Source organism: Ctenopharyngodon idella, chromosome 14 (assembly GCF_019924925.1).
Source record: "Ctenopharyngodon idella isolate HZGC_01 chromosome 14, HZGC01, whole genome shotgun sequence".
Taxonomy (NCBI): domain Eukaryota; kingdom Metazoa; phylum Chordata; class Actinopteri; order Cypriniformes; family Xenocyprididae; genus Ctenopharyngodon; species Ctenopharyngodon idella.
In genome coordinates, this window is record NC_067233.1 from 22,100,548 (window position 1) to 22,111,547 (window position 11,000).

At 36.9% G+C, this 11,000-nt stretch overlaps 2 protein-coding genes across 3 annotated transcripts; both read left to right on the plus strand.

The window, feature by feature from the left end:
• Positions 1–54: 54 nt before the first annotated feature.
• tmem107 (transmembrane protein 107) lies at positions 55–4,176 on the plus strand. Its single transcript, XM_051859713.1, has 6 exons — positions 55–650; positions 868–975; positions 1,121–1,188; positions 2,697–2,797; positions 3,109–3,205; positions 3,891–4,176. Exons 1-6 carry the CDS (start codon positions 462–464, stop codon positions 3,943–3,945), a joined length of 618 nt encoding a protein of 205 aa, XP_051715673.1. The 5' UTR covers positions 55–461; the 3' UTR covers positions 3,946–4,176.
• A 1,188-nt stretch (positions 4,177–5,364) lies between these two features.
• Positions 5,365–10,794, plus strand: aurkb (aurora kinase B). 2 transcript variants are annotated; one of them, XM_051859711.1, is made up of 9 exons: positions 5,365–5,482; positions 5,771–5,809; positions 5,946–5,985; positions 6,238–6,271; positions 7,062–7,250; positions 7,340–7,478; positions 7,554–7,702; positions 7,917–8,091; positions 10,290–10,794. In XM_051859711.1, the coding sequence occupies exons 1-9, from the start codon at positions 5,477–5,479 to the stop codon at positions 10,470–10,472; spliced, it is 954 nt and encodes a 317-aa protein (XP_051715671.1). In that variant the 5' UTR covers positions 5,365–5,476; the 3' UTR covers positions 10,473–10,794. The 2 variants fall into 2 exon arrangements, with proteins under 2 accessions (XP_051715671.1, XP_051715672.1); XM_051859712.1 differs by lacking the exon at positions 5,771–5,809 and having other exon boundaries at positions 5,413–5,482.
• Positions 10,795–11,000: the final 206 nt, after the last annotated feature.

The following is an 11,000-nucleotide window of genomic DNA, read 5'->3' on the forward strand; positions in this document are numbered from 1 at the left end:
TCCGCCACGGAAGATGCATACCAATTTTCAACATCATGGATTTTGTGGAGTTATAATGGTTTTTAGTTGTAGCGTCCCCTATTGGTGTAACTGTACGAAACTTGATGTGCAGCCTCAGAATGTCCTGTTGTCTTTGTGTGTCAAGTTTCGTTAAGCTTGGACATTGCAAGCTTGTTAAGCAGCTATAGGTCAGCTTGTCTAAAATGGACGTTGTCTGACCAATTAACTTATAACTTTGCAATGCTTTGACGAATTAAAGTTCTTTTTGGTAACTTTTTGCCAGCACCATCCCTAGCTGCTGTGTGCCTATTTTGGTGAAGATTGGATTAACAGCCTAGGAGGAATTCGAAAAAGTAGGTTTTTAGGAAAATTCAAAATGGCGGGGAACTTCTATAGGCGGAAATGAAATCGGAGATATACACTTTGTAGGGCTTGATTCGAGGATTTAGGGTTCCAAAGTTATGAATTGCCTTATTATAGCGCCACCCAGTGTCAGTGTGCTGTGTGTGTGTGCGTGCGTGCGTGCGTGCGTGCGTGCGTGTGTGTGTGTGTGGCGCCTCCGTGCCGGCAGGTGGCGATATGAGCGCAGCGCTGCTCGAGGAGGAGACCGTTGCTGTAGTAACGCTGACGTGCGCGTCTGGGCTGAACATGTGAGTGTAAATAAATCTTTTCACTAAAGTTCATCTTCACTATATGATCCCTAATAAAGCAGAAGTGTCATTTAAATAACTGCAGCACACATTTAAACGGTTTCGAACAGATTTAGAGACAAACCGCGACTGTGTGATGGGATGTCTTGTCTAATCTGTGATGTTTGTACAGTTGCTGTGTTTGTGAGTTATGGATGTGTTGTTGTTGATACTGTAGGTGTGTTTATGTGAAGGCGGGATGTCTGCGGTAAAGAGTCTCGTGCCCGCGCGCTTCCTCACGCTCGCCGCGCACCTGGTCATCATCATCACCATCTTCTGGTCCCGCGTGAGACACACACACACACACACACACACACACACACACACACACACACACACACACACACACACACACATAGATCTAACATCTCTGCTCAAGAGAGTCACATGACAGAACTCAGACTGTGTGTGTGTGTGTGTGTGTGTTACAGGAGAATAACATCCGGTCATGCCTGCCACTGGATTTCACTGAAGAACAATTCAGAACAGAAGATACACGGTAAAACACACACCAGTTCAGTTCATATTCACATTTTTATTTGTCACACACACAACCGTATACAGTACAGCATGCAAGTGAAACCGTTCTTATGACTCTCCCTGCATAAAATAAAAATTTATATAAGAATGAACACTGGAATAGAGCAGACATAGGAAAAAAGTGAAAGAAAGAAAAGACATGGGAATAAAAATAAAAAGAAAAGAAAGGGGACATTAACAAGCATAACATAAACAATAAACGGGAAAAATACGAGAAAAAATAAAATAAATAGGACATAGAAATAGGAATAGAAAATGTAACAGCAATAGAATTTATGTAAGAAAAACATGTTAATAGAGCATACATAGGAAAAAAAAAATTAATAAGCATATAATAAACCTGAAAAATACAAGAAGAAAACTTAAATTGGACATAGGAATAGAAAAGTTTACATAGGAATAGAATTTTAAGAAATAGGAAACATGGGAAAGAAAATGGAAATAGAACAAACATACTAATAAAAATAAAGAAAAAATAATAAACAAGTGTAATAAACATGAAATACAAGAAAAAATTAAATAAACAGGGAAAAAAAGTCGAAAATTTAACAGGAATAGAATTTATGTAAGAAAAACGTGAATAGACGGGGACAGTAAAAAAGTTTTTTTTTTTAAAAAAAAAGGAGAAAAGAGCATAAAAGAAAATACAAGAAAAAAATTAAATGAATAGAACAGGAATTGAAATGGAAAATTTAACATAGGGATAACGTTTATGTAAGAAAGAACATGATAATAGAACGGACATAAGAATAAAAGTAAAAAAGAGAAATAAAAGGGCATTAACAAGCATAACAAACTATAAACAGGAAAAATACAAGAAAAAAATAAAACAGGACATAGAAATGTAACAGGAATAAAATGTATGAATTGTAAAAATAAAAAAACAAAAAATGTAAGAATTAACATGTTAACAGAACAGACAAAAAAACTGAAAGAAAGAAAGAAAAGAGCATAAAAAAGAAAAGAGCATAAAAAGAAAATACAAGAAAAAATAAAATTAATAGAACATAGGAATAGGAATAGAAAAACATAGGAATACAATTTTACAATTTTATGTAAGAAAGAACATGGTAACAGAACAGACATAAGAATAAAAGTAAAAAAAAAAAAAAACTTTTTTTCCTTTTATTTCTGACCCTAAACCTAATAAATAATAATACAAGAAAAAAATGAAATAAATAGGATGTGGGAATAGAACATTTACAGATGAATATAGGAAACATAAGAAAATGGGAATAGAACGGACATAGGAATAAAAAGAAAAAAAAAACAAGCATAACATACAAGAAATACAAGAACATTTACAAACACATGTAGAAAATAGAAGTATATATACTGTATATATGGCAAACAGATGGTGTTTTTTGCTGGATGTAAGTGTTGAGTCGATCTGATGATGCTCTTGTAGTGTTAGTTTTCCTGTAGTAATATCTGACGCGCACGTGTGTGTGTGTGTGTGTCTGTCAGGCTGGTGGTGGCTCTGTCTGTGACTCTGGCTCTGTTCGTGATTGAACTGGCTGGATTTCTCTCGGGAGGCTCCATGTTCAACAGTAATCAAGCCGTTCTGTGTATCCTTACAAATCATCCCGTCATGTTTACGGGAGTGTCAGTCCAACACCTCAAGTAACAAACTGAAGAATTAATTTCTGCTTTTAGACACTCTGCAATGTCTTTCCCCATAGCAAGTGCAACGAGTTAAAATAAATGTTTTTTTCTGGTGATCAACATTATGTCACAAATATTGAATCTGAAACAGAAGAGCTGTGTGTGTCATCACCTGTCCTGATGGATTTACATTGAATAAATCTGTGAAGTAAATGTAGAGGATTGTGTTGCTGTCATCTGATTGGCCGTGGTGTTTCTCTGAACGTCTGCTCAGCTCTGGTCGCTCACTCCAGCGCCAGCGTCAGTCTGTCCTTCTTTGTTTTCCAGCAGTGGCCCTGCTGGACCTACTGGATCATATTCAGCCTCTGCAGGTCTGTCTTCTCATCCACATTATTATTTATTAATATTAAAGTTATATAAAAGTTAATATTAAAGAGAGTCTCTTTGCCCTGCCCTCAATCACTGTAGTTGTATCTGAGACTGGAAGAGTTTGGTGTGTGTTGTTCATGTCGAGAAGACGCTGTTTTCTGCTGCCAAAGCAAATCCACTTTGATGAGATTGATATGGTAAAACCCACGCCATAGTTACTGTTCGTATCGCTGTGTATCAAGCGCTGAGATTCAGATATGATAATGAGCATTTGATTTCTGACCAATCACAACAGACTGGGCTATCTGAAGGCGGGGCTTAGAGAGACCGAATCTGTGAACAAACCATTTCAGACACTGAGAAAAGAGCTGATGCTGCAATGGATATTATGAGAGAATTAAAGTGTTTTTGATCTTGGATGAATGTGAACCTGTTGTAGGAGACTTTTAATAGCATAATAGGGGCACTTGAAAATCATTTTATAAGTATTAAGCTTACCTGTATCTCAAAAAGGTTTGACTAACAAGTGTCCAAAAAATGCATGATTGTAAAATATAAATGCATTATTTCTACATGATGCTTTGGTATATTAAAATGGTTAATGTAATGAAAATGCCATTTTACACTCCATCTGAATGGAGATGCGTTAGTCATAATTCATCATTTGTGTGTTTATGTCTGTGACAGTGTGTTTCCAGCGCTCTTCGAGTTCATTCTGCTCATTTCACTGAAGTCAGTGTGAAGATTCTTCAGCCGAGGCCCTCGAGGACATGAAGACCCTGCAGAAGAAACACTGATTACACTTTTAATGTGAGAGTTTGTCACAGATAGAGATGGTCCTGTGTTCTCGTCAGTGTTTTACAGAATGTATCACACGTCAACTCAGATTTCAGGTGGAGAAATGTAGAGATTTGTAGCTGATTATCTTTTCTCTGTGTTATATAAAGGAATTAAACATACATTTTCACAGTGAGTTCGTGTGTATTGTTGTCTTTTTTAGTTTTTGGGACTTTTTATACAAAGAAGTGTTACACATTTATTGAAGCCTATTTCTGTCACATGAAAATCATGTTTTGGTAAATCAATTGTTACACAAAAAATTAAAAAATTATGACTCAAAATCTAGAAAATATGTCATTTAAAGGGTTAGTTCACCCAAAAATGAAAATAATATCAGTTCTACACCCGTAAGGCCTTCGTTCATCTTCGGAACACAAATTAAGGTATTTTTGATTAAATCCGATGGCTCAGTGAGGCCTGCATTCAAGGCAATGACATTTCCTCTCTCAAGACCCATAAAGCTACTACAAAACATTTAAATCAGTTCATGTGAGTTCGGTGGTTCTGACGAGAATATCTCCTATCAAACGGCTAAACTGCTGAAATCACGTGACTTTGGCGCTCCGAGTCACTGATTCGATTCGTAAAGCTCCGAAGCAGTGTTTTGAAATCGGCCCATCAATATATTGTTAAAAAGTCGTTATTTTGTTTTTTGGCGCACAAAAATATTCTCGTCGCTTTATAATATTAAGGTAGAACTACTGAACTCGCATGAACTGTTTTAAATATGTTTTTAGTACCTTTATGGATCTTGAGAGAGGAAATGTCATTGCTGTGAATGCAGGCCTCACTGAGCCGTCGGATTTCATCAAAAATATCTTTGTGTTCCGAAGATGAATGAAGGTCTTACGGGTGTGGAACGACATGAGGGTGAGTAATTATTAATGACATTATTTTCATTTTTGGGTGAACTAACCCTTTAATGTTGAAAAGATGTGATTAAAAAGTAATAATTATGAGATGACTATTAATTTCGTAACTATAACTTAGTATCTCATGTTTTTGGCTTTCTATGTTATCGTTTCGACTTTTTATATTATAATTACGATTATCAAAGCATTTTTTGTCTCTTATGTGGCGGAAATCCAGAAAACTTCCATTACATTTACAATTTATACATTAACGGTAATATATATTTATGTTGAGTACAGGGACAAATGTACAAGATATATATATATATATATATATAAATTTCACACAGTATTAAATCATGATGTATGTATATCCCGTTGTTTGTGTAAAATCTCTGAGGCGGGGCCAAAGTGATTGGCAGGTCTCGGCCCAATGAATGTTCTTTTTAGTAGGCCAATCAGCGAGACGTTCATGGCGGTTGGGCCAATAGCAGAACAACTGGCTTTCATTTTAAATCCAGGCGGTTGAGAGAGAAAACGGAAGAGCAGAACCGCAGACCAAAGAACAGAAGAATCATCATCATGCAGGTATAGTTATCGCATATTAATAATCTCATTTAATTATAAGTGCATAAATATATATTTATGAGTGTATGTAGGAGATGTGAGTGTAGCGGAGGGATTGATCTGTATCAAAGTCTTAAGCGTCATTGTCCGAACGAAACTATGAGTACTAAATCTACTCAGACGTATTAGTAATATTTGTATTTTTTTGGATTACCCATATGTGAGAGATCTTGTTTTTATTGATGGAAGTACTTTATTTGTTCAGTGTGTTGAGTTTGAGATGTCTTTTGTATGTTTTTTTTTAATCAGAATAAAGAGAACAGGGAACCCAGAGCTCTGCAAACACAGGTGACACAAATACTAACTTGACATTTCTGTTAATTTTAGCGAGTTATAGTGCAGTTTACAGAGATCACGTGCTCTTCTATAGCTGGACGTCACTGCTGTGTGTCTGATGCTCATGTTGTGTGTGTTTGTGTTTCAGGCTGCTGGTGAGATTAATCCAGACACACACACTGTTACAGGTAAAACCTTAAGAACAAGAGTGCCACGAGCAAACCTTCCTTTATAAACTCACTATAGAGATGTGGATGTTTGCAGTATGGGTGCTGTGGTGGTTTGACCTTTCTGCAAAGTTACTTTATTGTCTGGCAGGTGAAATTGTTTAGTGCACTAGATTATACATTATCTTAATTCTAATAGATATACTAAAACTATTTTTGTTGCATTGGATTTTTTTTTTATCATGGTCGCTGATAGATTTAGTTGTCTTTCAGGTCCTGGGAGAGTTCCAGTAAAGTCAAGCTCAAAGTGAGTTCACTTTAAAATTAATGCATGAATATGAAGGGTTCACAACAACTTGAGTTTGCTTTTGGGGTGTTTCATCTTTTATTCCTGCTGAAGATCATGTGAATGCATTAAAAAAATGGAAATGTGAACCCTTAAAGGGTTAGGCGACCCAAAAATTAAAATGTATCCCATAATTTACTCGCCCTCAAGCCATCCTAGGTGTACATGACTTTCTTCTTTCAGATAAACACAATCGGAGTTGTATTAAAACATATCCTGGCTCTTCCAAGCTTTATAATGGTAGTGAATGGTACCTTAGACTTTGAAGCCTAAAAAAATGGCATCCATCCATCATAAACGTAATCCATACAGCTCCAGGGGGTTAATAAAGACCTTCTGAAGTGAAGCGATGCGTTTTTGAAAAATATCAATTTGCATAACTTTATAAACCATGATCACTGGCTTCCAGTAATGGCCGTCTGGGTGAACTAACCCTTTAAGTAAACCTGGTTAACTTCAGACTTCACTGAAGTTAATTACATTTACTCGAGAAACAAAATGACTGTTAATGTTTCTGAGAAATTGATCACGGTTAGGTGAGTTTATGCTTTAAACGAGAACAAATATCTGCAAAATAAACTTTTGTTTGTTCCTTTTTTATGCATAAACTCACTTGATCAGATTCTAAGAAAACAAGATTTTGCTTCTCCAGTAAATGTATGTTGATTTAAGTATGTCTAGATGTTTTTACTGGAAAACAAGACAGAAATACTGAACAAGAACATCAATTATTATATAACTGCTGTTCCAGAAAATTCACCATGAAAGACTTCGACATTGGGCGTCCGCTCGGAAAGGGCAAGTTTGGTAACGTTTACCTTGCGAGAGAGCGGAAGCTGAAGACCATCGTGGCTCTGAAGGTTCTGTTCAAATCTCAGATGGAGAAGGAAGGAGTCGAACATCAGCTGAGGAGAGAAATTGAGATCCAGTCGCACCTCAGGTGTGTGTTTGAGTTTTGTCAGGTGTGCCGCTGTTACTTCCTATAGAAGCGGTTCATGTGGTGATCCTGATCTGTGTGTGTGTGAACAGGCATCCAAACATCCTGCAGTTCTACAACTACTTCTACGACGACACGCGTGTGTATCTGATTCTGGAGTATGCGCCGCGCGGCGAGATGTATAAAGAGCTTCAGCGCTGCGGACGCTTCGATGATCAGCGCACCGCCACCGTGAGTGATCAAACACACGCCTGTTATCGTCTGTTGTGCGTCGCTGATGTTGACGCTGATCTCGTGTGTTTCTAGTACATGGAGGAGTTGGCCGATGCTCTTCACTACTGTCACGAAAAGAAGGTGATTCACAGAGACATTAAACCAGAAAACCTTCTGCTGGGCTTCAGAGGAGAACTCAAGATTGCAGACTTCGGCTGGTCTGTCCATGCGCCGTCGCTACGGTAACAAACATCCCATAATACAAATATCCCATAAAATAAGAACAAATATCTGATCCCAATTTTTTGTTCTTGTTTTAAGCAGAAACTTAATTTTGATAAATTTTTCAAAATAAAGCAAAATTAAAGTAATTTTGCTTCTCAAGTAAATGTAACTTGATTTAGGAATGTTTAGATGTTTATAGTGAAACTCCTCATCTCTGACCGTGTGTTTCAGACGCCGCACCATGTGTGGCACGCTGGACTATCTTCCGCCGGAGATGATCGAGGGTCACACTCACGATGAGAAGGTGGATCTGTGGTGCATCGGTGTGCTGTGTTACGAGTGTCTGGTGGGAAACCCTCCGTTCGAGACAGCCAGTCACACGGAAACATACAAGCGCATCACTAAGGTCTGTGTCGAGAAATACATTTATTATACTCTCTTATTTCTACTGAAAATGCTTTTATTTTTGTGTGAACAAACCATTGCTGTCTGTCAGCAGAAGTGCTTCAGGTTCTGAGGACTGGTTTCTTAAAACTCTTCTTAAGAAGTTAAGAAGTTTCTTAAGGAAAATTCAAAGAAATTCTTAATGCTCGCAAGTGTGAATTCTTAAGTTTTTAAATATTTTCATAAAATTGTGTTGTTTGTTTTTTTTAATTTTGTGGAGTTATTTGAATTTTAAATTTCTGCAAAAAACAAAAACAAAAAAAAAACAGGCAGAATGCTATCTAACGAGCCGTAACTGACGAAAATTATTGCCAGTTTTACCCTTCTGGTCAAATATTGCACTGCAAACATCATGAAGAATAAAATGACCATGGTATAAGCGGGATAATCCTGTGCATTAAAGGTGCGGTAAGTGATTTCTGAGAATTGCTGTCAAAACACGCCCCTACCCAAAAGGATCACATCTAGATAGCTCCACCCCCCAAATTCACGAACACGCTATTCAACACAGGCACCTCCCACTCTGAGTGTATACGCCCCTTACTGCTGATTGGCTACAAGTGTTGTGGTGCTCGGTCCGATCCGCTTTCAAAAGCGTTTCTCAGAAATCGCTTACTGCACCTTTTTAAACTATTTTAATGCACGATGTGGAAGCAAAGAACCGCCCGATGTGAAGCGGAGGGTGGTTTCCTCCACTAAGTGCATTAAAATCATGGCGTATGCATTTTGATTCTTTATATATAAACAATGTTGTCCAATGACTTGTTTGCATTATTTAGGTGTCGTTTTATTTATTTGTAAGGCAATAGTTTTTGGGGGGGGTTTTTTAGTATAATGAAAGTTGGCCATAAAATTTATGAATTTGGCACTGGTTCAAACTAGGCTACTGTACTGTATATGTTTGATTTATGTCGAAGTGTTTGGGACATGGCTTTTAATGGTGAGACTTTTGTAATCAGGCTCTCAAATCATATAAAAATTTGGATTTAGATTTATCGGCCAATATATTGATTATTGGCTTTCAAATATATAGAATTATCTATATATGAAGAGTTTGGTTCCAAAACGCGATTAAACGGCATTTTTAAAAAAAAATTGAGTTTCTGCCAAAATCAGTATTGTATCTGGTTGGTATTAAAGTCATTTATTAATTTTACTCAATGCGATATCCGTCGTGTTATTGTCATGTTTCTTTCCAAAACGCGACAAACGCCAGTCTCCCTTCTCTGCAGAATGCAATATATCTGCTCAACCAATCACAGCGCACCATTCCACGCACTGTAAACAGTAATGGCGGCGCTCTGAATACACCCGGCATCCTAGTTTTCCTTATCTGCTTTGTACTTTGTGATCAACAAAAACAGAAAAATGAATAATTTTGATGACATTGATGAACCTGTGGTGGTTTCTGCGGTGGGGAAGAAAGGCAAGTCATCAAAATGTAATCATTTATGAGATGAGGCACTCAAGTTTTTTATAACATTAACAAGATGACTCGTTGAATTCATTTTGGGAGCGACGACTGAATGTATTTTTAGAATGTCTGTATATAAGATTAGTATTGACAAAGTTCAGAGGCTGTCATATATGTGAATCAACTTACTCTGTGTATTTTCAATATGAAAAATAACATATTGATGGATTTATTGCATTTTGGGGGAAAATAATACTTTTTTATAATAAACTTTTGAAAATCTAAATCTAGATTTTAATTTTTAATGTTTTTATAACCAAAAGATGCTATGTGAAAGTTACATAACAGAAAACAGTAATGTATGTATATCCATTAGGTAATGAAACAGAAAACAGTGGTTTTCATCTGGCCACTTTCTTGGTAAAGAAAACAACTTTTTTTTTACTCAAATTAATCAAAATGGATTTATAGCGTTTTGAAACCAAACTGTTCATATATATTTTATATACTATATATTATGCATCACTACAAATTGGAGGTTATTTATGATTTTTAAGAACATTCTTTTCAGGAATTCAAATTTTTAAGTTTAGTCTTTGTGTGTTGTGTTCCTTTCAAATTTTTGAGAATGCAAAATATTCTTAACTTGATACCTGACTGCTATTTTATTTTTTTTCTTTAACTTTTTATTCACTGTTTCATGAAGTTGAGCCCTGCTCATAGAGTTTCTCTTGTGTTTGTCACAGGTGGATCTGCAGTTTCCTAAAGTGGTTTCTGACGGCGCTCGTGATCTGATCTCTAAGCTGCTGCGTCACAGTCCGTCCATGCGTCTGCCGCTCAAGAGCGTGATCGAGCACCCGTGGGTCAAAGCAAACTCACGCAGAGTTCTGCCGCCCGTCTACAACCCACAGGCCGTCCCAAATCACTGATGAGATCTGCTCAAGGACCTGTTTGAGACATTCAGGAATCTGCTGGTCTGAGTTCACCGGTGGTTTGTGCTATGCTGTCACAAAAACGTGTGTGTGTGTGTGTGTGTGTGTGTGTGTGTGTGTGTGTGACATTAATTGGTTAAGATCTTTGACCGTTAATGAGCCTGATGTTTGATGTAAACAAACTCTAAGGTTGTTTTATTGCTCTTTTACACTGTCTTGTATAGCTGTAGTTCTCTGCTCTGTTCTTATTCATGTGGTTTTACTGTCTTCTATAAATTAGTGTCTTGTCAAATTATATTAAAATAAGAGCTTTCAAGGAGTTTGGTGTTGTGGTGGTTTGATTTGCACACTCAAGTGTTTGTTAAACTCGTACTGATGCATTCAGATCTTCACCAGTTTTGTATGTTGGTGAAAATGTGGCTTACAGATTTCTTTTGAAAAAAACGTTATCTAGTCCTCATTCTGTTTGAGTGGTCATTTAACTTTATAACCATTAATAGTGCATTTTGCAGGATCAAAGTGTAG

Excerpts from the sequence above, each read along its gene's own strand:
- tmem107 (XM_051859713.1), top strand. The coding sequence starts at position 462 with ATGAATTGCCTTATTATAGCGCCACCCAGTGTCAGTGTGCTGTGTGTG. Across the intron at positions 976-1,120 it reads TCACCATCTTCTGGTCCCGC|GAGAATAACATCCGGTCATG; the intron begins GTGAGACACACA and ends TGTGTGTTACAG. Across the intron at positions 3,206-3,890 it reads ATCATATTCAGCCTCTGCAG|TGTGTTTCCAGCGCTCTTCG; the intron begins GTCTGTCTTCTC and ends TGTCTGTGACAG.
- aurkb (XM_051859711.1), top strand. Across the intron at positions 5,986-6,237 it reads AGACACACACACTGTTACAG|GTCCTGGGAGAGTTCCAGTA; the intron begins GTAAAACCTTAA and ends GTTGTCTTTCAG. Across the intron at positions 7,479-7,553 it reads ATGATCAGCGCACCGCCACC|TACATGGAGGAGTTGGCCGA; the intron begins GTGAGTGATCAA and ends GTGTGTTTCTAG.